This window comes from Poecilia latipinna, unplaced genomic scaffold, assembly GCF_001443285.1.
Source record: "Poecilia latipinna isolate Pla-1442-1.1 unplaced genomic scaffold, P_latipinna-1.0 Scaffold134, whole genome shotgun sequence".
Taxonomy (NCBI): Eukaryota; Metazoa; Chordata; class Actinopteri; order Cyprinodontiformes; family Poeciliidae; genus Poecilia; species Poecilia latipinna.
Genome location: NW_015112750.1, coordinates 480,073 through 503,786, shown reverse-complemented (window position 1 = coordinate 503,786; position 23,714 = coordinate 480,073). Strand labels below are relative to the sequence as shown.

General features: G+C 35.8%; 1 protein-coding gene across 2 annotated transcripts; it reads left to right on the top strand.

The window, feature by feature from the left end:
• Positions 1-1,875: 1,875 nt before the first annotated feature.
• On the top strand, positions 1,876-21,468 carry kif3ca (kinesin family member 3Ca). Of its 2 annotated transcripts, XM_015028784.1 has the most exons (9): positions 1,876-3,840; positions 16,120-16,221; positions 16,332-16,454; positions 17,567-17,685; positions 18,466-18,582; positions 18,691-18,799; positions 19,396-19,532; positions 20,746-20,794; positions 20,908-21,468. In XM_015028784.1, exons 1-9 carry the CDS (start codon positions 2,434-2,436, stop codon positions 20,917-20,919), a joined length of 2,175 nt encoding a protein of 724 aa, XP_014884270.1. In that variant the 5' UTR covers positions 1,876-2,433; the 3' UTR covers positions 20,920-21,468. The 2 variants fall into 2 exon arrangements, with proteins under 2 accessions (XP_014884270.1, XP_014884269.1); XM_015028783.1 differs by having other exon boundaries at positions 20,746-21,468.
• The last annotated feature ends 2,246 nt before the right edge of the window (positions 21,469-23,714 follow it).

The following is a 23,714-nucleotide window of genomic DNA, read 5'->3' as shown; positions in this document are numbered from 1 at the left end:
TCAAAAAGTAACTATTTATCAGAAAATTATCACATAAACATTTAATCTCTCGAGGAAATAAGTTAAAAGGGGAACACCTGAGCTACTCTGAAATTACAGGTTATTCTCCATTGTTTGCCAAAAAAAAAGACTTCCTCCTACACACTGGTTTGTAAATGAAGCACACATTTGTGATGAAAAGGAACAGAGTCATTTCAAAATATCAGTTACCTAATGCCAAAAAAATTGTGAGCTGTGATGATTTCCCCATGTGGCTGAAGCTTTCCACTCTGATTAGAGAAGCCACGTCAGTGCAGATCTTTACAGAATCACTCGTTTATAACACATCGATTATAAACGGCGGAGAATCGCTCAAAAATATTCAGGGTCATCTTGAAAACTACTTCCCGAGTTTGTGCCCTCTAAAAGGCGACAGACCATTTGTAGGTCAAATAAAGTCACCATTCTGCATTTATTTCACCAGAGGGCGCTGTTGCGCCAGATTTGGCGAAGCTGGGAAAAGATTTTCACTTTTTATTTTCGGTTCTGATTTTATGCTAATTGGGGGAAAGAACATTGTATTATCTGGGAAGTCAACCTCATTATGAATAACAAAAAATACAACTTAAAAAGCACAAAATTTCCCACGTATGACTCATCAGTTTCTGTTAGAAAACAGTAGTGGTTGTCGTGTGGTATAAAAATCCCCCCACTGGGGGAGTGTTTATTGTTTATGATAGTAATTCAGAAAATGTCCTTTTCAACTGACCCAAATTGTCCACGTTTTATAAACTTTGATGAATAGTTTTTCAGGTGTGCAGACGTCAGTTTGTCACATTAGCCCATATAAGTGGAAAATTATGACAAGCTTCTGAACAAAAAAATTGGCAAAATTAGGTAGAATTTGAAAGGATTCCTTCTCGTTTATAAGGATATACTGTGTTCACTGTATTTTTTTGTTAAATGTTAAGCTGAAATTCAGCTTTTCAGTTGTAAGCCAGACTGTTTATCCATAACCATTTACATGTTAAACTATATGAGGTTCTCCTTTTTCAATAAAAACAGATTTCTGATTGGTTGGGTTTTATTTTATTTATTTTACTGATTCAATGATTCAACTCTTGTAGAATACCAGTTGGTTTAAGACATAGCATTCATATTAATCCTTGGGAACGCCTCTTAAAATCCTAACACATTTGTTCTCTGGGACAAAAAAAATTGCTTCCCAAAAACTGGTAAAAAAATATATTAGTTATTGATATTTTGTATACACTTTAAACAAGATAGTCTGTTAAAATTACCTTAATCTGAATTGTATTAAATATTTCTTACATTCTAGGAGTTTTAAACTTTTTAAAGATAAGTATGTAACACAAACACAGCTGTTTTTACTAAAACCCCCCAAAATACTTAAATCAAATCCATGAAATACATATTTGAGTACTAAAGTGACTAGGTGCTAAGATTATTCACCATAACACTGATTTTGATTCATCTTTATTTTCCTTTCTTCTTACTTTCCTTTGTTTCTTTCTTTCTTTTTGAAATAGTTTGAGTAAATATTTGTGATATTTTATTATTTATATTATCTATTTCTCTAAATAATTGATATTGTTTGATAATGAATAAACTTTGCGCTTTAAAGTTGAAATTATTTTATTGTGCATAGTTGTATCATTTAGAGTGAAATAATAGCAAAGATAGTTGTGTTTTTTATTATTTCACTTTTTTTTTAAATATAAAATTCTATTTAATATAAATTTAATACAAATAATTAAAATAAAAAAAAGGACTGCAGTGCCTTTTGCAGATTGGTGGCAGGCTTGGACAACAATCCACTTGTGATTGGGGACTAAACTCCATTTCCCATGATCCTCTGTTGCACTCCGCAGTGATGTAGGGTGTGGTGGTTGAATGGATGTGTGTGAGTGATTTTTTTCTCTCTCTCCCTCTCATACGGTAATGAAGCTCCGTCTCCGCGCAGACTGAGAGCTGCAGATCCGCTCCAGAGCATCTTTCAGCGGGGGGACTGGAAGATGCAGACGTCGGCATGTAGCGCTGCTCCAGGATCTCTGTAGTCATGACGGTCGGAGGTAGATGTGTGGACTGACTTGTGTCATTCCTGGCGTTGTTGGATTTGTTTTTTCCAATCTGGACGTGTTGCGGGACTGAAATGGAGCGTCAATCCGAAGCGTGAAAGACACTGACCGACAGTTTGTGTTTGAGGGCTAAAATTGGACAATAAGCAAAGGAAATCAGAAAGAGGGGGTCTCATCATTTGCAATGGTAAATTTTCTGTCTCTATTTTTAGCCACAATTTCTTTTCTCCATTGTGACATGATCACGAAGCCATATTGAATGCCTTATTAATGATTTTTTATGGAATATAATTCACAGACAATTGCTGTTGTTGTCTAATTAGGAATATATTGACCTAATTCAAAGAAGCCAATCATGTCCAAAAATAAGAGCAGCGAGTCGGTGAAGGTGGTAGTTCGATGCCGTCCGTTGAGCCGTAAAGAGGAGTCCAATGGTCCTGCTGGGGGGATTGTGCAGATGGATCTACGGCTCGGACAGGTGATCCTCAAAAACCCCCGGGCGCCACCAAGTGAGCCCCAAAAAACATTCACATTTGATGCGGTGTATGATTCAAGCTCCAAACAGCGAGACCTGTATGACGAAAGCGTCCGTCCACTGATAGATTCGGTTCTTGCAGGCTTCAATGGCACCATCTTTGCCTACGGGCAGACCGGAACCGGAAAGACCTACACCATGCAGGGATTGTGGCTGGACCCAGAGAAGCAAGGTGTGATCCCTAACGCTTTTGACCACATCTTCACGCACATTTCCCGCTCACAGTCCGACAAGCAGTATCTGGTGCGGGCATCCTACCTTGAGATCTACCTTGAGGAGATCCGTGACCTCCTTGATCCCAACCACGGCAACACCAGAGGACTTGAGCTCAGAGAGAGTCCGGAGACAGGAGTTTATGTTCAAGATCTCACATCTTGCGTGTGCAAAAGTATCAAGGAGATCGAGGAGGTAATGAATGTGGGCAATCAGGCCCGGGCAGTTGGAGCAACGGACATGAACGAACATTCATCAAGGTCCCACGCCTTGTTTCTGATCACTGTGGAATGCAGTCAGCCTGGACCAGATGGGAGGAAACATATTAGAGTGGGACGCCTTAATTTGGTGGACCTGGCTGGCAGTGAGCGGCAAGCTAAGACAGGAGTCCAGGGTGACCGCCTTAAGGAAGCTGCTAAGATCAACCTATCTCTGTCAGCTCTGGGGAATGTCATCTCAGCTTTGGCGGATGGCCGTAGCAGCCACGTGCCGTACCGGGACTCTAAACTGACCCGGCTGTTGCAGGACTCTTTGGGTGGCAATGCCAAGACGGTCATGGTTGCAACTCTTGGCCCAGCCCCCCAGCATTATGATGAGACTCTCACCACCCTTCGTTATGCCAACCGTGCAAAGAACATCCAGAACCAGCCCAGAGTCAACGAGGACCCCAAAGATGCTCTGCTCCGTGAGTTCCAGAAAGAGATCGCTCGTCTCAGGGCGCAGCTCAACCACAGGAGGTTTAGGAGCAAACAGAAGAAGGAGCAGGTTGATGGTGAGGCTTGGGAAAGAGATGGGGATGAAGAGGAGGAGGTTGAGGAAGAGGAGGTCGAAAAAGAGGCAGAAGAATTTGTGAAACTGGAGGAACAAAGGCTGGAGAAGGAGAATGAAGCCATTAGAGAGGATCAATTCCTGTTGGCCGAGGAGAAGCAGAAGCTCCTGGGGGAGAATGAGAAGATGATGGGGGATCTGAGAAAGAGGCAGGAAGCCACCGAACAGCTGACTGCCAGATACAAGGTGAGTCTCACTAGGAAAAGTTGGTCTTTATTGTCCTCTCTGTCCAATCACTGACTGGTCATCTTCATACAAGCCCGTCTTTTTCTAGTATTACACTTTAGCTCTTTACAATCTCAGGCATTTACCGTTAACTAAAATATCGGGACTCTAAGTTAGATTTCCAGGATATTTTGGTGTTTTTACACATAAGATTTAGTTCGATTGGGAGCCAAAATTGCATCTTATGTTACATTTTCAGCTGGTGGGGTTCACTTTCATTTTTCTCTCTATCAAACGAACCAGATCATTTGAAAAACCTGTTCCCCTCAAACACCTGTGGGGGTGCTGCATCAAGAAAATGACACAAAAACCTCAGAAAAACTTCCTTCTTTTACACAAAACGTAAACAAAAATGGAGTACCGTCAGATTTTAGCGGTTGTAGGATTTCTCTTTTGTTTTTGGTAAAAGACCACCAACCACTCATCCTACTGGTGTTAAACTCTCACATTTGTTTTGGTTGTATTTACCCAGAATACCCTGTGCCGTAGTCCGCTTCCTGCATTCCTGCATATGTGAACTCTTGACATATACATTAGACCAGAGTTCACTTCAACCGAACCAAAACGTAGGATTTTAGACAAGGTTTTTGCTTTTGTGGTCCTCATCAGAGTTCGACCTCACCAAACAAACCAGACTTTCTAAACAAACAAACTGGAGTTTGTTTAAAGCAGACTAAACAGGGCTGGTGTGAATGCACCCTATATTTTCCAATCTGGACCTGTGAAGTTGTTTGTATCTTAAGAAGTCAGCTCTGTCTCTGCTAAATTCAGACACAGGTCACAATCACACACGGCAATCAAAGACTGAGCCAGAGCTGCATTAATCACTCGCTCTGATTCATGGGACATATCCGGTCAATAAGTCACTGGTGCAGAATGACTGAGTCACTGAGCTCTATAATCCTGTAGCTGCAGGCTCAACTGTCCAACATGAGACACTGCTGGATCAGCTAACTGGAGATGATCAGAGGATGGAAGGAAGGTGGCATTTTTTTCTTTCTTCCTTGTGGAGTTTTTAAGATAATGTTACTAGCAATGCAAACAATTAATCAACTTACAGTTAAATGCCAATTAATGGTTTATTATATCAAAAATTAGTTCCAATCTATTACGTCAATTCAGACCGCCCTTTAATGTTGTAATTTGGCCTCCAACCAGCAGAGGGGGCCCCTGGTCATCCTCAAGTGCAGCCGTTGATACACTAAGATGGCGGAGTCGTATTCTAAAAGGGGAAAAAACGGTCCAGAGTCCGGTGTGGGATTAAAAATGCACTTTATGCGGTTCTTATTTGAAATATAAACACTCGACAAGCTCGTTAAGTTTCACCTTAATAGTGCTTATTCAGTCGAGGGGCTGCATGACGGAGCAGCGTTAGCATATTGTGAAAACATTTAGCCCTTTATGATATGGAAATATTAGCTCATTAGCTGATAACTAAAGACGCTTTTTCCACTAGAGCCTCTAAATGTGACTAATTATCAGGTGTTTTCACTTTTACTTTAATGCCAGAGAGACTTTCATAACCTAGAGATGATTTTGATGCGTTAGCATTGAAGGAACTAGCGGAGAGTGTTTTTATTATTACTATTATATATTTTTTAGCAATCCCTGTTTGTAAGTTATCTTGTTCTACTATCATACATTTCTTCCTGTCACGTTATTCCTCAGAGGACGTTGGGGTTAATAGGTTTTAGTGCTAATTTGTTTGAAATGTTCAGAGGCCCAGTGTGCATGATTCACCGGCCAGCTGCTGAGCGATGACAATCAAAAGCGATTAAGGAGAAGAAGTATTTCCTGCTTTTGATTCATCGGTCTTTTTTTCGTTTGGTCAGTATAGAAGGAAACAAGCAAGAACAATCATTTAATGTGACAAATAACGTATTTTAAGACGATCAGTGATTGATAAAGCTTATTCCCCATGTCAGGAAAAATAAATGTTGGTGTTCCTTTGCTGGGCCCATGCTTTTAAATCCATCTCTTACACCCTTTCTTATCACTGTAAATAATAATTTCATAATTTGCTGTTGAAAATATTCCACATTACACCTCAGGTAACAGTGGAGATGCTACATTTATGAATTATTGTTTCTATTTTAAAAGATGTAGGTCTTTATCAGGAACAAAACATGCCGGCTTTATTTGGTAAGTGTATTCAAATGGGTTATTTTAAACAAAAAGTAATTTTTTTCCCCATCCTTTTTGACCAATGAGTCACAGATTGGTTTGACTTTAGGTCAAAAATAACCAATTAGAGATGAGATCAGATGGTAATGTGTCTTTCAGAAACATGTTAGGCTCATTCACAGCAAACATGTAGGTCAGAAACTGTGAAGCTCTGTTGGCTCAGCTGGTGTGTCCATCTGTCTGTTACAGTACATTACGTTGTTGGGCTGGAGGTGTCGTCAGGCAAAGTATGTAACCTCCCTTTTTACTCTGTCAGATCATCATTCAAGAGGTTTAGACCTGATCATTTAATTTCATGTATCTTTCCTTTTTTATTAGTATCTCTCTTGCAGAGTTTGGTGGAACCGCCAAAAATTGTATTCAAGTAAGAGTAGCACTACTTTAACATATTTTTACGAATGTAAAAATAAATAACTCGTGTAAGAGTAAAATATTTCATAAAACGTCTACTCAAGTACTGAGTAACTGATCAAATCAATCATTTAATATTTAAAAATTACACCATCAGGGGGATAAAATTATAAAGTTAAGTGGAAATTTTGGTATTTTAAAAACAAAAATGACCATTTTAATATTAATCATAAAAAATAACAAAATTAGACAAAAGAAAATTTTTCCAAATCAGTTTCTTTCAATAAAAACTTATAAAACTAACAAAAACTGCAAATCTGTCTGGTGAATTTTTACTTTAATCATGTTTGTTTTTCAGTAGGTAAATCCATAAATTTTACTCAAGTAACAGTAGCAATACATCATAATAAAATTACTCAAGTAAATGTAATTGGTTACTACCCAACTCTGGTCTCTTGATTCAGACAGACTCGGTGCTTCGTCATATTTTTGCGGCTCGTTCTTGTTCTGTTCACATTAACTTTTCATGCTGTCATATTTCACTTTGTGCAGCAAATTCTTAAAATGAGAAAAACTTTGAGCTTTCAGAAGCTGCCGAGTTCAAGCTGCACAGATTTGTTTCGTGAATTATTCATGCAAGTCAAGTCAAGTTTACTTGTACAGCACATTTCAGCAACAGCTCACAGTGCTTTACATCATAAAATCTTCATTTGTGAAGAAAGCATTACACATTATTCTACAGCCAAATACTATCATCCACTTACTGCTAATCAAAGGCGATTGATTTAAATGAACTCAGTGTTTCGGCTGTTTTGAAGTTTTCTGGAAGTTTTTTCCAGATTTGTGGTGCATAGAAGCTGAATGCTGCTTCTCCTCGTTTGGTTCTGGTTCTGGTTGTACAGAACCAGAACCTTCCAGAACCTCTCAGGTCTGCCTGTTCTGTATACCCAGAACCAGGAACCAGAACCAACAGCAGATCTTTAATGTATTGTGGTGCAAAGCTGTTCAGTGATTTATAAACTAACAGTATTTAAGAGTCTGTTCTCTGATAGATCTGATTGATTTTTTTATTTATGTGAAGATACAGTTGCAGTGATCGATGCGACTAAAGATAAACACATGGATGAGTTTCTCTAGCTCTTGCTGAGACATTAGTCCTTTAATCCTGGAAATGTTCTGAAAGTGATAGAAGACCGACTTTGTAACTGTCTTTATGTCTCTGATGGATCAAATTGCAAATGCATAAAACCCCACACAGATTTCTTTTTGTAAAACTTTGCACTATTTTCCTTTTGCCAAATGGTTATTTGACAAAGACTTTGTGATTGTCTTTGACAATCAATCCAAATAAAATAAGTTAAACGAAATGTTAAAAATGATTAGAATACTTTTGAAAGACGAGTTTGCTTGGAAACAGTCAAACTTTATCTCAATCTTTCAATAATTCCTGAGCAACTGTTTTCAGAAGAAAGAGAAGACATTTAAAATATTCTTCTAGAGATAGAAGGCTGATTTTGTAATTGTCTTTATGTGTGTCTCAAGGTTCAGATCTGAGTCCACTTACTAAACCCAGATTTTGAACCTGATCACTAGTTTCTGAACTGAATTACATTTGTTTTTTAGTAGTTTACATGTATGATTTTGCATATTTAGGGTTTTCTAGCCTCATTATAATCCTAATTTCTTTCCTCTGAACTTAACTGTTAAATCAGCATTTAATACTCAGTGCAGTGAAACAGTTGTATGTCAGTGCAGCTGCTGTTCGCAGCCTCAGGCCTATCAGGAGGCTCCTGTGAATGACTCTTCTGCCGACTATTATTAGATCCACTTTCTGGGTCAAAACTGCAAGCATCTCTTTGCTTTCTCCCCAGTTCCTCTCATTACCGAATGTTTCTTCCTTCTGCTTTTTAAATTAATGATGTTGTAGAAAATCAGTCCATTAGTCGTATGGTCTGCAGGAGTCACTGAACTTCAAACTTCCTGCTAATGTAGTTCTCTGGAGCTTCTATATTCTCAAAATGTCAGGATAAACGGCAAAAAGAAAGATATTTTTGGAATAATGCATTAATATTAAAACATTTATTTAGAGATGAAACGATTAATCAGATTAATCGTGGTGAATCAATTATTGAAATAACCAACTAATTTAGTAATTGATTAATCGTTAACTGGAGTATACAGACTCAAAAAGTAGAATTTGATTTAAAAAAAAAAAACTGTCAGCAAACTTAATGAAGCCAAAACTTTAGAGAAAAATTAACATTTTACATTTAAAATAAAAAACTTTCTACGTCTGTAAATATATTCTACTCAGAACTTTGTAAGTGGTAGTTTTAGCTTCACTTGGTTCAAATTCCTTTTTTATTTGCATTTTTATGTATTCTCATATTGTATCAAAAAGATTTACGTGGTTAAATGGAAAATGTGCCAGTATTTTTTACGATTAATCGATTAATCATAAGAATAATTGATTGCTAAAATAATTGTTAGTTGCAGCCCTCGTTTTGTTTTTTGTTTTTTTTTACACAAGTTGGCTTTCTACACTTGTTTTTGTCAAGTTAGCCTTTCAGATTTTATAAAGTTGACGTGCCAAAAGTATGTTATTGTCCACCTTGTTTTTAAAAATCCAGAGAATTACTTTTGTCTCTGATAAGAGTGACTGTAATAAAATAAATCTAAAAATAAAAACTCTTTGGCAAACTGCCCAGATGAAGGCGGTGTTGGGAAACAGAGCTTTTTCATTTTTTCTTTTTTAACTCATGCATTGTGAGGTTTTGCTTCAAACAGAAGCAAAATATTAAATATTAAAATATTTGTGCTGCTACTTTCCATAGTTTCCAGTTTCAGACATTTTTCTCATTAACTCGTTCTCCAGTTTGTGTTTTGCTGTTGAAGGAAATCAGTGCTGACCCGACATAAAGTTCCTGCACCCTGCAGAACCAACAACAATGACGATGATGTCATGGGATTTACCATGTGCAAAGCACATGACACAAGCTGTTAATTGTGATTTTATGTGAAAGACCAACATAAGGAGATGGATAATTGTGAAAGTAAATAAAACAGCACAGTGGGTAGTGAGTTAATAGATTCTAGCTGTGTGTAATTTAATTTCTATATAAAAGTATGCAGTTCTGTGAAGGCTTCAGAGGATTGTTAGAGAACATCAGTGAACAAAAAGCACCATGAATACTAATGAACACAATAGGCAGGTTGTGTATGAGTTTCTAGAAATGTCTGAAGCAGGATTAAGTTATGAGATGTTTTTCTAAAATTAACATTTTGCACATTTTTATGCTTCCATTGCTTCTAAAAAAATCCCAAGAGCTTAAAAAACACCCAGACATTTTTTAGCAAGAAGTTAATGTTTTTTGGTGTCTGGAAAATGAGCCATTTTATAAACCCTCAATGGCTAAGTCAGTCAGTGGGTACTGTGGCGTTACCTAGCAACCAGCAGACCCCTAGCACGTTTGAGCAGCTAGTTTTACTGCTGTACAATGGCTGCTGGAAAAGACAAGTGTTTTGTTGTTGACTTACCATCCAGAAACCACATGCTGAATTCTTGTTGGTTGTGCAGGAGGCTCCACTTCTGCTTTTCGAAGATGTACAGTTGTCTAAATAAGAGTGTGTATGTTAAGTTGAGGGGGAAGTGGCCAGAAAATCAGCTCATCCTGAAAGGAGCTCAAAATATCAAGAATTGACCAGACTGAAATCTCATTATCTAAGAATGAGTTAGTGCAAAAAATGTAATAAACATGTTTCCTGCAGCACATAGACCGAACCTAGCTTGTTTAAGGAAGCATAATAGGTAAATTTTCATGGAAACACCTGAAGAGGTGAGCATTAATTGGAGAAGGAGGCTAATCAGCCTAAATTTATAACACTATCATCACAAATGTGAGCAAAACCTTTAAAATATTTTGCTAATGTAGAAAAATAAAACAGAATCTCACAGCTATAGTATTTCCACTAAATAAAAAATGCAATTAAAATCACACTTGACTTGAAGAAATAAATATTGAGAAGGAACAAAACAGCAGCCAAACCTCAAAGAAAAATGTTGAAAAGTCCAGGAAAGTCTGGCTGCTTGGAAGCAAAATATAAAGATACACAGTTCTGAACTCTCCTTTACATTTTTTGTTTGTATAAACTTGAGCTTTGCAACTGATTAACCATTTTCTTCCAGTTAACATACAGAGCAAACATACAGTCACATGCACAGCTGGATAGAGTAGCGGTGTTTCCTGTTTATCCGGCTGCCTTCCTGTGAAATTAGAGCGAGGAGAAGGACGGAGACATGGCGGCCTGAATCTGAAGGTTACAGCGTGGGGGAGGCTGATAACAGAGCTCATCTCTGCTCTCCATTCCTCAGCATACAGGCCTGCGTACGCTGAAATATTGATGAATCCACTCTGTGTGTGTAGATGAAATCAGTTAACCCATGTGTTCACTTCATGCAAGTAGGACAAGAAACATGCAGATATAAAATATTGAAAGCATGTTTGTTTTACAAGGCATGCAGTCAGAGGCGTTTGGTTCTGCAGTCTTACATCTAAATACCATTTTAATTATTATTTTATTAATACTGTAATAATAAAAACAGAAAAAAATCCATTTGTTATTTTTCATGTTGGCTTTTTGATCAAATTACTGTTTCCTTTTCCTAATATTACGACTTTATGCAACATTAAGACATTATTCTCATATTATTTTGACTTTATTCTTGTAACGTTGTGACTTTATTACCCTAGAAAAAAAAGAAAAAAATTTTATTGTTTTGACTTGAGTTTAAAGTCCAAATAAAAAAAAAAACAAACAAGATGGCAGCTTGGTCTTTGAAATATAGAAACCTGAGGACTGAATTGGTGAAAATGATTTTTCAAATCATTATTTGATTTTCCAAATCGAATCATTTTTGAAGATTTCAAAAATTAAATGTTCAAAAACTCCAATCAGTAAAATTGATTAATCGCCCGGCTTTAATTTGAGGCTTTAAGCTTAAGTGGTTCAGCATCAATCAGGACAAACATGAAACAGATTCTCAGAAATATCCACCTTATTTCTACTCTTTCTCCATTCGTATCAGTAAAATCAATTGATCAGATTTTTTTTGTATAGCACATTTCAGCAATAAAGCAGTTCAAAGAGCTTTAAATCATAAAAACAACAAAAATCATCCATTGAAACATTATTATTATTTCAGTTACTGTGGTACAAAAGCAGCTCTAAACTGCTGGGTTTTTAGTCTTGATTTAGAGGAACTCAGTGTTTCGGCTGTTTAACAGTTTTCTGGAAGTTTGTTACAGATTTGTGGCGCATAGAAGCTGAAAGCTGCTTCTCCATGTTTGGTTCTGGTTCTGGAAGCGCTCCGTCTTTGTTCCTTCGCTCTCCACCGTCGGTGTCAGAGACCTGTTGTCGTCACATGATATTTATAGCCAGATCGCTCCAGGCGGGATCCAACCTGGCTGGGACTGGGTGGCTTGATGCACCAACTCCGTATGCATCACTTCCCTTCTCTTTACTTCCCTCCATCAGGAAATTGATCGGTTACAGTTAAAAGAATCTGAGTGTGCACTTTAGTGCAGATTATATGTCCACAAACAAGTCGGCTGTCTGTGTTTGTTTTTGCACTTTCGCTAAAATTAAAAGCCTTTTTCCTCTCACATTCTCCTAAAAACATTCATCAACTAGGAATCTGTAGCAACTAATTGTATTTATTAACAAATTAATGTAATAAATAAAAACAAAGCATACTCAAAGTAGGAAAGAGAAAGATTCCTGGTGTTTTATCTTGCTTTTGGGGTTTGTTTTGGCTTCTTAAACTATCCATTAATTCGTGTCGATCAGTAAAAATAAACAAACCACAACAAATCAGGCAAGCAGAGCTGTATCTGCAAATAACATTTGTCTAATAATGGACTGGAATAACCTATTAAAAGGTATTCTATTTATTATTTGACGATTAATCGGCTGAATAAATTTGGTATATTCTGCTGATTTTTTTTATTTAACAACTGAAACCTCTTATAAAATATTAGAAATACATTCAAATATGCAAATAAATAAATAATTCAGGTCCTTAAATGGACATTTTATTGCCTAAAATGCAACAATGTAACATGCCTTCAGAGAACGTTTGATTATTTATAGCAAAGGATGGATCTGCAGCTTATCTGTTGATTAGTTTTGGATTAACTGATTTAATTGGATACAAATTGTGCTTAATAGGAGATTTTTTTCCCCCCAGAATTTGAACCAGGCGAAGCTAAACGTGCTACTTGAGGATTTCTGGGTTTAACATAATTACAGACAATATTTATATATTTTTTGTACATTTTTGGCTTAGTTAATGTTCTAAGTTTGTTATTCTGTGAACAAATGGCTTTTTTGAGTGTATGTTCCAGTTAACAACTAAATGATTAATAAATTAATTGATGATTATTTCAGCATTAATCGATTAATCACGATTAATATGATTAATCGTTTTAGTCCTACATTGATTTGTACTGACAGGTGTAACATTTTATATTTTCTTCAGGAAAACGTATTATTTCAGAGTAAATGTTATTTTTATAAAATCTTATCTGCTGAAAGTGAAGCTCCTCCTCTGCAGTAGAAGTGCTGAAATCTTTGCTTCTTGCATTCAGTGTTTGCACCCTCATTGTTATATTTTAATTGGATGTTGCTGCAAACAAAGCTGCGTGCAATGCAAAAATGTCATTTGCATCATGACACTGTTGCATGACCCCGGTGAGGATCCCACTGTGAATCCTTTCATCCGAATGAATGAAGCCAAAACCTGAAAGTATTCATCTTCTGAAGTGCTGAGTTAACCTGTTTCAGTTGTCTCTATTTGAGGAATGTGGCCCGGATGTTCGGGACGTAAAAGGAACATGGGAAGCACAAACGGGGAAAATCCCTGCCATGAATCAGTCCTCTATAATGACGCTGAAAGAATATGTAGCAACACAAAGAGTCACACACTGAACACAAAGGCAGCTTGAAACAAAGAGGCTTTCTGAGCTGCGTCCTCCATGAAGGACGCCACTGTACTCCGCAGCAGCTTAAATGTGTTTTTCTGTTTTTCTTTAAAAGAGCAGTGTGTGCGTGTGAATTCAGAGGAACGTTTCGGCAGCACACACTTGTCAGGGACTCGCTGTCTTTCTGTGTTTAAGTCCTGGAAGGAGGCCAAAACAAAATGTCAGTGGCCTCTGTTTGCATGTTTGGATCTTCTCTTTCTTTCCTTCTTCATATTGTTTTATTTCTGAATTGTCAATCTGTCAGATTTCACCTCCAGCAACAACATGTAACACTATGCAATTTGGTAAAATGTACAAAATTGAAATCATCATGGCGAGAAAGCAGAAGTTTTAAACTTAAGGTGGAGACAAAGAATTATTTTAGTTATCAATTAATCTATGAACAATTATTCTGATGATTAATCAATTAATCAGATAAAAAAAATTGGTAGATTGCGCAGACTTTTTTATCCAATAATAGAAACGCATTAAAAGACGCAAATATTGAATCTTAGACCTACAACTAAGAATTATTTTAGTTATTACTTAATCTATCAACGATTTGTTGACGATTAATCGATTACTTGAATAAAGAATTGACACAATCTGAATTTATTTTATACAATATTAGAAATACATTGAATATGAAAATACAAAATAATTCAAATAATTTTTAAAATAAGAAAATAAACATTTTATTACCTAAATTTGTAGCAAATGTGCTTCTGCAGCCAAATAAATACTTCTAACATGAAAAGCTAATCAGTTTTGGCTTGACTTAACATCAATACAGCTATTGCCAATTATTAATTGATGAATTTTGAATTGACCAATTAATAATTGGCTTGTAAAAGTAAATTTTTTTACAGAATTTCAACCAGGTGACGGATGGTAACACTACACCATCTGAGGAGCTTTTGGTAGAACATATTTGCTGACACAGGTGCATTTTATTATTGAAAATGCAAAATGTATATAGGTTTTGCACAGTTTTGGCTTAATTACTGCTCTGAATATGTTGTTCTTTCAAGAAATCACCTTTTTGTGAGTCTATACTCCAGTTTGCAATTAATAGATTTCTAAATTAGTTGACAATTATTTCAATAAACGATTAATCTGATTATTTGTTTCAGCGCTAGTGTAGATCAACTGATTGAGAATAAAATATATGATAATGAGATGAAAGATCACAGTTTTAATGCATCTCATTAACCTGAGAACCATTACTGAAGTGTAAATATAAAAAGTTACACAAGATAAGATTGATTAAGCAAATTTGAACAGTTGAAATACAAACATTTCATCCAACTTTGGTTGATTGTTTGTTTTCAAATTCAAATCTAAAAAAAACAACAAAAAAAAAGCTAAATATTTACCAATAAGTTACAGCAAATTATGTGCCTGTATGTTTAGGATTGTAAACGTAGTAGGTTTACAATACAATAAAGCAAAATTATAAAAAGTAAACCTGAACCAAGCAATGGAATAAATATAAAACGATTAAATCCAGTTAGATATTTCCTGGGTTGTGTTAAAAAACCCAGAAAGACTCTATCTTTATTTTAATTATTAAATCTTAACCAACATTCTCCTCCAGCAGCAATTTAAACGCCTGTGAAATTTAAAATCAGCTGAAAAATGCCTTTGGGGGTCAAACTGAGGTCATGTAGATGTTTAACGTTGTGAGCGTTTGAAGCTGCCATCAGCGGAAACATTGTGATGATGGAGCTGTAAGCTGGCAGCTCAGCATCGTCATGACGACAACATCACAACAAGCTGAGCTCTGCTTAAACTTTACATCGCTTCAGGCATGCACATGTTTCAGGATGAAGTCACTTTGAAAAGTTATTCATATCTTCTGTGTTTTGTGGAAACTTCCATGTATTTATTTGTGCATTTTTATATTATAATTGTTTGCATATAAAAATCTTTAAAAGTGTCCATTAGCCCATCTTAATTATTCGCTGGAAGTTGAATCTCAAGTAGGGCTGAAATGATTAATCATGATTAATCAACTATTTAAATAACTTTCAACTAATTTAGTAATTGAATAATTGCTAAGTAGAGTATAAAGACTCTAAAACGGGCCATTTTCTGAAATGGAAACTAAAACTGTACAATAAAAACATATACATTTGCATTAAAGATGAAAATCCTTTGTCTGTAAAGATGTTCACTAAAAGAATACTATATTATTGAATTTTAGGCAATAAAATGTGAATTTTGTTGTACAAAAATAATTTAATTATTTGATTTTCACATTTTATCATGGATTTCTAATATTGTATAACATACTCTTATATGGGTAAATTAAAAACCTGCAGAATGTGACCATTTGTTATCTGATTAATTAATTAATTGTCAGAATAATTGATAGAAAACTTGATTTTTAAACTAATCACTAGCTGCAAATTTAAACTATGTGATTTGCACTTTTCTTTCTTGAAATCTGATACACTTTGCCAGATACATTTGACATTTTTTATACTATATTATTTATCCTAATAACATTAAAACTTGCAGCTTTGCTCTTCACCCAACTAACTGAATACATTTATTCATAAATCGGGGAACTGAAAACATAAAATGTTTAGTTTCTCCTCCTCATCCACAGCTGGATTTTATCTGCTTGTCTATAAATTGTCAATATTAATCTAGTTGTTCTATATAATTGTGGATTTTTCAGGCAATGGAGAGCAAGCTGCTGGTTGGAGGGAAGAACATCATCGATCACACCAACGAGCAGCAGAAGATGCTGGAGATGAAAAGGCAGGAGATCGCTGAGCAGGTAATTTTCCTCTTAGAGAAATGTTGTTTTCACAGCTGCATGTTGCACTTTAAAGTCATGTATTTACTGCATAATGTGTTAAAATACTTTGGTTGTTTTCCTGCTTCCAGACTCGAAGGGAGAGGGAGATGCAGCAGCAGATGTTGATCCAGGATGAGGAGGCGGTGGAGCTGAGGGAGACTTTCACATCCCTTCAACAAGAAGTCGAGGCCAAGACCAAGAAACTCAAGAAGGTGACATATTAAAGCGTTTCAAAGTGTACATTGTGTGCGTCATACAAATGATGTTACTTTTGAATATTTCCTCTTGTTCTGACATTAATTAGATGAAATATTAACAATCATAACCGCCCCAGTTCTGACTTTTTCCTGGACACAACCTATCCTGTGAGCGCTGATAAAAATGAAACCTAGGATCCGGTTTGGAGCATAAAGTAATGCAGAACTGCCCCTCCCCCACCTTTTGCTAATCAATTGGCCTGGTCCCTTATTTGGCGTTTTGGAAAACATTTTCAGTTGTCAAAAAACAGACAGTCTTAGAATAAAAATTTAAGTTGCTCCAGCAAACTCTAATAAAATAATGCTGTTTAGGACTGTCACTTTAACAAATTTAGCTGGACAATTATGATAAACAATAAGGTTGTTGTTTCCTCACCATTTAATAATACAAGTTCACTTTCTCAAAGACCAAATACAACAATCAAAAACAATAAACAAAAAGGAATAAAAAAAAACACAATTAAAACTATAAATGACATGGGAAAAATGTCACCTTATAAGTAAAATAATGTGCCAGATGAAAGTCTTTTTTTAACTAATGTTAATGACTTATTTACTTGAGACAAGCTCCTATTTACTATCTTAAAGTATGTTTATATGTTTGAAAACTAAAAATACTTGGTAAGATTTTGTGTTTTTGCAGTGACGACCCTGTTGCTAAGTGACAGATATAAACATCAAATAAAAACTCATATTGAGAAATCTAACAAAATGTTCCTGTCAAATGGTGGGTAGGATACCACCAAAGCAGACAGAAAACAAAACTACAAAACAAGTTATTAATATTTTAGTGTGCAGAAAAAAATACATGGGTTTTTCTCCAAAGCATCACTTTGCTAACGTCAGCAGCTTTATAATTCAGGCCTCCTTGTTTCTCAATCTGGAGTCAAATAGTGAACAGCATGTCGGCTCTGCAGGAGGAAAGCAGAGGAACGAGGGCTCCCATTGGCTGACCCGTTCGCTACATGCTGGCGCTTCCAGCGCCGTTGCTACCGACAACCAGGCCACAGCTAGCTGGAAATCCACTTCTCTTCTCTGTGTTGATGTCTGTTCGCCTTTCCTCCCAGCTGTACGCCAAGCTCCAGTGCACCAAGGCGGAGATCAAGGACGTGAACGACGAGCACGTGAGGAGCCGGCAGGAGCTGGAGCAAACGCAGAACGAGCTCACCAGAGAGCTCAAGTTCAAGTGAGTCCAGCCGGGTTCCTGAGAGCAGAGCACACACCCCTGCACCACGGGCTGTTGGAGGTGGAAAAGAGGAGAAAATTTACACCAAAAACCTTAGGACATTTTGAGATTAAACACATAAACTTTCTTGAAAAAACAAGGAAATTTCTGAGATTTAAAAGTCAACAATTTGCAGAAAAATCTCAGAAATTTCCTCATTTTTTTCCTAGACAATTTCAAAGTTAGAAAAGTTGACAAACTTAATTATAAAAACTCAGAAATTTTGAGATTAATGTCAGAAGTTTTTGAGAAAAAAAATTTGGAAATTTCCAAAGTCGAAAATTTTTTAAAAAGTGGAAAAATTTTGACTTTGAAATTCGGAAATTTCCAATCTTTTTCTTGAAAATTTCTGATATTAATCTAAAAATTTCTGAGTTTTGGCTCGCAAATTATCGGCTTGTCAAACTCTAAAAAAATTCAGATTTTAACCTTAAACTCTGAGATTTTTCTTGCAAATTTTCAACTTTTCAAACCAGAAATTTCCAACTTTTTTCTGGGAAAATTTCTTAGATTTTTTGGGCGGAAATTCACCCCTCCTTTTTTCTCTTCTATTAATAACGGCCCTAATATGCCATTGTATCTTTAGCTTGAGTTTTAAAGGGTTTATAAACATAATGAGAAATTCCAAATCACTGGAAAAAGAAAACGTTTCCCCCTAAAAAAAACACATTTGTTAATATATTTTGCTGCGACAGCCTCATTTATTGGACCTGTGCTCTGCTGTGTGTTGTGGACACTCAGGTATCTGATCATAGAGAACTTCATTCCTCCAGAGGAGAAGAATAAAATCATGAACAGGTTGATGTTTGACCCAGAGGAGGACGAGTGGAAGTTCAAGCCTCTTGTTCCAGATGAAAGGTTGGTTCCTCTCATCTTCCACCACTCCTGAATCAGAAATATAGCACGGTTTTAATCCCAAATGAACTGCTTTTTTGTCTCATTGATTGTTACTTTGCATTTGTGCAGTAAATCCTCACAGATGAAGAAAAGACCGGTGTCTGCAGTCGGATACAAACGGCCAATCAGCCAATACGCTCGGGTAGCGCTGTCCATGGGAACTCACTCCAGATACAGGGTAGAGTACCTATAAAGTTTGCTTTTTACACCTAAAATGATCCAAAAATGAAATGTACAGGTAATTAATCACTTAACCAATCAATAAAAAGAAGGCCTTCTAGTAATAATCTGCTGAAAACTAAAAATGAATGCAGGGATAATAGGAATGGTGTTTAGTTCTGCTCACTAATGTGCATTAATGTTATGTTAGTTTTAAGTACTGTTGATCCGATACTGATACTGATATGAAAAATATTGACAAATTATGTGTTTTTAAAACAGATTTATAAATAGGAAGTGAAGATTTTTGTCTACTATTTATAGGTGTCGTATTCCAAAGTTTGGGAGCCAAAACAGAAAATATGTTAAATAAAATTTAATTTTACGGTTAAAAAAAAAACATATTGCCAATTTTAGGTTTTACAACAAAGAATGGAAAATAAATGAAAATGTATGCAATAGGAAAGCGGGAGAATTATCTAGATAGATATTTTGTGCTTAAGCAAAACTTAAAGAAATATTGCATGCATAACATGCAACCTTATTTATTTAAAACCTGCAGTGAAATGTGTGATGCAGCATTGTTATCTGGCTCTGTTGCACATTTCCATGTAGGCTGAGAACGTCATGTTGCTGGAGCTGGACATGACTCCTCCCAACACCTCAGCTCTGACGGACGGGGAGCAGAACCAAAGTCCTACACTGAACAACTTTCCCACCAACGACAAAGGAATCTGCAAATCTCGTTCTTGGTGAGCCTGAATATCGTCTTTTACCACCGGCTAAGAATGCTTCCATCACATCCTGTCCAACTTTATTTATGTTAAAAAGTATTTAATAAAAAAAATAACAAGTTTGCAGCAACTACCTTACAATGCTGGGTCAAGGAGTCTGAAAAACATTAAAAGTATGACACAAATTTCACATTTTTCACATATTTGTACTTCCATTTGGTTCTCTGCTGCTTCTAGACTAAGTCCAAGCGGTTAAAAAAATAACACCCAGCTGTTTTCTGACAGGAAGTTAATGTTTTTTAGTGTCTGGAATACAAGCTGTTTCAAAAACATCAAGATTATTAAATCAGAATCGGCAGGGCTCTGCCCCGTTACCTAGCAACCCCAGTAGAACCCAGCCCCGTTACCTAGCAACTCCAGTAGTAACCCCAGTAGAACCCAACCCCGTTACCTAGCAACCCCAGTAGAACCCAGTCCTGTTACCTCAAACTGCTGGCTTTTTTACTTAAGCCACATTTAAGCCCATTTTAAGATTTGTAGGCTTAATTATTTTTAAATTTCTAACGAGTTTTTTCGTATCCTTTTTTTTTTTCACAATGTAAATTAAAAACTATAAACAACACATGCAGAAATTCACATAAGAGCTCATACATCCTGAATTTAATGCTAAATGGATTTTATTCCGTTTTAACCTGATACATATTTGCTTTTATTTTATCTATATATGCTTTCTTGTGCAAAAATGTCCCAAATACCAGTTTTCCCATTATAAAAAAATATTTTTGCATATAAAGTTAAACAATATCTGTATACTTTCTTGGAAAATCTTCAAAGCATTTTGTTACTGTGCATTATTTTTTGGATTATTTTGTTACTTTAAAATAATTCACATTTATATATAATTTATTTTACAAATATTAGGTTTTTGTTCTACCTTTTGCTTCAATGGTTTTGTAGGTATTACTTATATTATAATACATTTATGTCCTAAGAGGAAAACCTGCATTCAGGCTGACATCTGAGCCCTAAACAGTTTAGAGTCAATACATCTCTAAATGGGATTATCCAGGATTAGCCACACCCTCCTCCAGATATCTTAATCTCCTGGCTTTATCTCTCATTTACCATTTAATCTCAGTATTGCTGGTTAATCTTTACAATCTGTCTGTAAATTTCAAATTAAAAAAGCTTATTTTTATCATACCCAGATAATTTGTTGTGCTTTTCTCAGGTGCCAGAGCCAAAAATCCATCACTTCCTCTTCGTCTAATAATTCCCTGGTGGGTTGTCAGACGGCCGCGCCCGCAGTGGCAATGTAAAGCTTTGTTACAAATAGTTTTTTTTTTATTGTTATTTATTTGAATTCTTCACTGGCCAGTTTGCGGCTTTAAAGACCTTTAATTGACGCCGGGACACAAACACACACCATCACCTCTGCTGCCTCCAAAGAAGGCATAAAACAGGAAGCTAACAGACCGGATGAACCTCAGAGACTCCATGAGACTTCACTCCTTCCGTTCGTTTTGGATCAAACTGTCCCTTTCTTCTGCATGTTTGAATCAACGAGGTTTTGGATCATCATTTTCAAAGAGAAAATACAGTTTCACTGAACTAACTGGTGAATTTTGGAGAGAAAAATGGAAAAGACGGATTAAGATCTCAGTAAATACTGAGATATCTATACATATTTCATCTATTCAGAGGATTTCCATGTTAGGTTTGGTTTGTTTTACGTGTAAAAGGAAGACTTTAATAATTAGGAACATTTTGTCTGTGTTGGCTTTTGGAAGTGACTGCAGTAAAATAATAATAATAATAACGATGTTGTTGGTCAGATGTGGTCCTGAAACCTGAATGATGACCTTTATCATCCCTGTCCGTCCCTCTGTCTTTCTGTGTCTAATTCAACTCAAATGTCTTGAAAGAATATCATTAAAGTGCAGAATGTGATGCTTGTTGGACTTATTTACTACATTTTTAAAATTCAGAACATGAAAATAAGGTTTTCAATCATGAGTTCCACCCTTGTGTCAGTTTTGTGAGTTTTACAGTGATGGAAATGTCATTTAAAAAAACACATTAAAGAAGGAAAACCCTCTTTCATGGATGTAATACTTGATGGGATAAAGTAAAAAAAAAAGCAAAATGTATATTTTAAGGTGAATACATTTATTCATCTAATTTATACTGACTTGGTCACAAAAGTAATTAAAGAAAATACTATCTAATAGACCAAGCTATAGTTTGCTTTTTGTATCCTTAATGTGAAAATATTGACATTTTTTTCAACTTGCACCTCATGTTAGCGTCATGTTTTGACAAAAGCTTGGGAACCTCAATGAAAAATGTTCAGACTCGTCAGGCAGCGAAACAGTAATTGAAGGAGCCAGTGAGGAAAAGTGCAGAATGAAGGACAGACTGAATAACTCTGAAGAATACTGGAAGGGCTAATCAAAGGTAAGTAGAGGCAGCTGGCAGAGAGGGATCAGGAGAGAGGAAATGAAGGTGAAAGAGAGAACACAGCGTTAAAGGGAGAAAATCTAGAGTAAACAAACGGACACCAATCTAAAGAGCTCAATCTAAACGTATAAATGAAAAGGCAGAAAAGAACTAGCATAGATGCTAGGCTAAAACCAGATCTATGAAGATAAATGATCAAAACCAGGAACCCAAATGAAACCAAAATTCTAAAAACCTTTGAAACATGACAGTCACTTTGACCTTTTTTAGTCTGAAATCAATTTTTAAAACTTAAAATAAAGAAATCAAGCATAAGACAATCAAGCTTGAGGTTGGAATGAAGTTGAATGTGGATTGTCATTGAGGAAAAATGGAGACCTAGAAAACTGGCACATCACCCAGATATTTAAAAGCACTCTATGAGGTTCCCGATACACGCAAGTCAGCACAGAGATGAATGACGATTTTAATTCCAAAAACTGATCAAGTTTGCAGTTTTCACCAAATGTGTTAGGTTTTCTCTCTTAGCAGATGTGCCCCCTGAATGCTTGGGTTAGAAACCCTGTGCTTCTTTTATGGTTTTAATTTCCACTGAAAAACAGTCTCCAAAACATGTATCTTATAAATAAGTATTAGAACACTAATCAATTAAACTAACAAGTCACTAATACAGTTATTTTAAGTAGAAACATGGAGTACAAATTATTTACCTTCTCTTGTTTATTTGGACATGTTTAGGCTTTTGGAGATGACAGACAAATTAGAAACAACTTAAATTTGATCTCCCCCTTATTAGAGCAATCCAAATAGATGGATTCAAATGGATTAGTGACCTTTAAAACAGTTTGGACACATTAGAAATAAGCAAAGTTAAAGTAGGACAGCTTCCTCAGCCTCTCGTCTGGCATCATGCAGCCAAATCATGTCCAAACCAATAACCTCGACATGAAGCAGACATTTTCTCTTCACAAGGAAAAGCCTGCAAGGGGTTCTGGCTGCAGCTGAAAATGTGACTCTTATCTCTGCATCCTGCAGCTTCTGTGGTTCATGCAGCAAATTAAAGCTTGCCTATTAAATTGACCTAATTTGACGTGGAAATCTGACGACAGAAAGTGACGTGGATCAGAATAACCCGCTGGTTTGTTCTGATAGCAGGGCTGCAGCTAACAACTATTTTAGTTGTCAATTAATTTATTGATTATGTTTTACAACTAATTGCTTAATCTGGTAAAGAAATATGCAGCTTTTTAATTTAAGCCTTTTCTATACATTAGAAATACATTTAAAAATGCAAAAAAAAACAATTAAATGTCTTCTTTAAATAATAAAATAAAATGCCATAACATCCTAATCTGCAGCTAAAGCTCCACCAATTGAGGAGTTTCAGCTAAAACATATTAACAGACAAAGGTGTTTTTATCTTAAATGTATATATTGTACAGTTTGGGCTTAATTGCTACTTTATTAAATGTTATTTTTGCTACCAAATCGCCTGTTTTTGAGTCTATATACTCAAGTTAACAATTAATCAGTGACTAAATTAGTTGAGTATTATTTCAGTAATCAATTAATCGTGATTAATCCAATTAATTGTTTCAGCCTTACTTCGATCCATCATCTTTCATTGTGTAATGGCTCAAATATACTCACAAAAATGTGTCAAATGTATTATATACATATGTTTTTCTTTACAGAAATAGACTTCAAGATTAAAACTTTTGAATTGCAAGGAAAGAAGAT

What these genes read in the sequence shown, in the direction of transcription:
- kif3ca (XM_015028783.1), top strand. Translation starts at nt 2,434, where the DNA reads ATGTCCAAAAATAAGAGCAGCGAGTCGGTGAAGGTGGTAGTTCGATGC. An exon ending in ACCAGAGAGCTCAAGTTCAA is followed by an intron (nt 17,686 to 18,465) that starts GTGAGTCCAGCC and finishes GTGGACACTCAG; the next exon opens with GTATCTGATCATAGAGAACT. An exon ending in GAACTCACTCCAGATACAGG is followed by an intron (nt 18,800 to 19,395) that starts GTAGAGTACCTA and finishes ATTTCCATGTAG; the next exon opens with GCTGAGAACGTCATGTTGCT.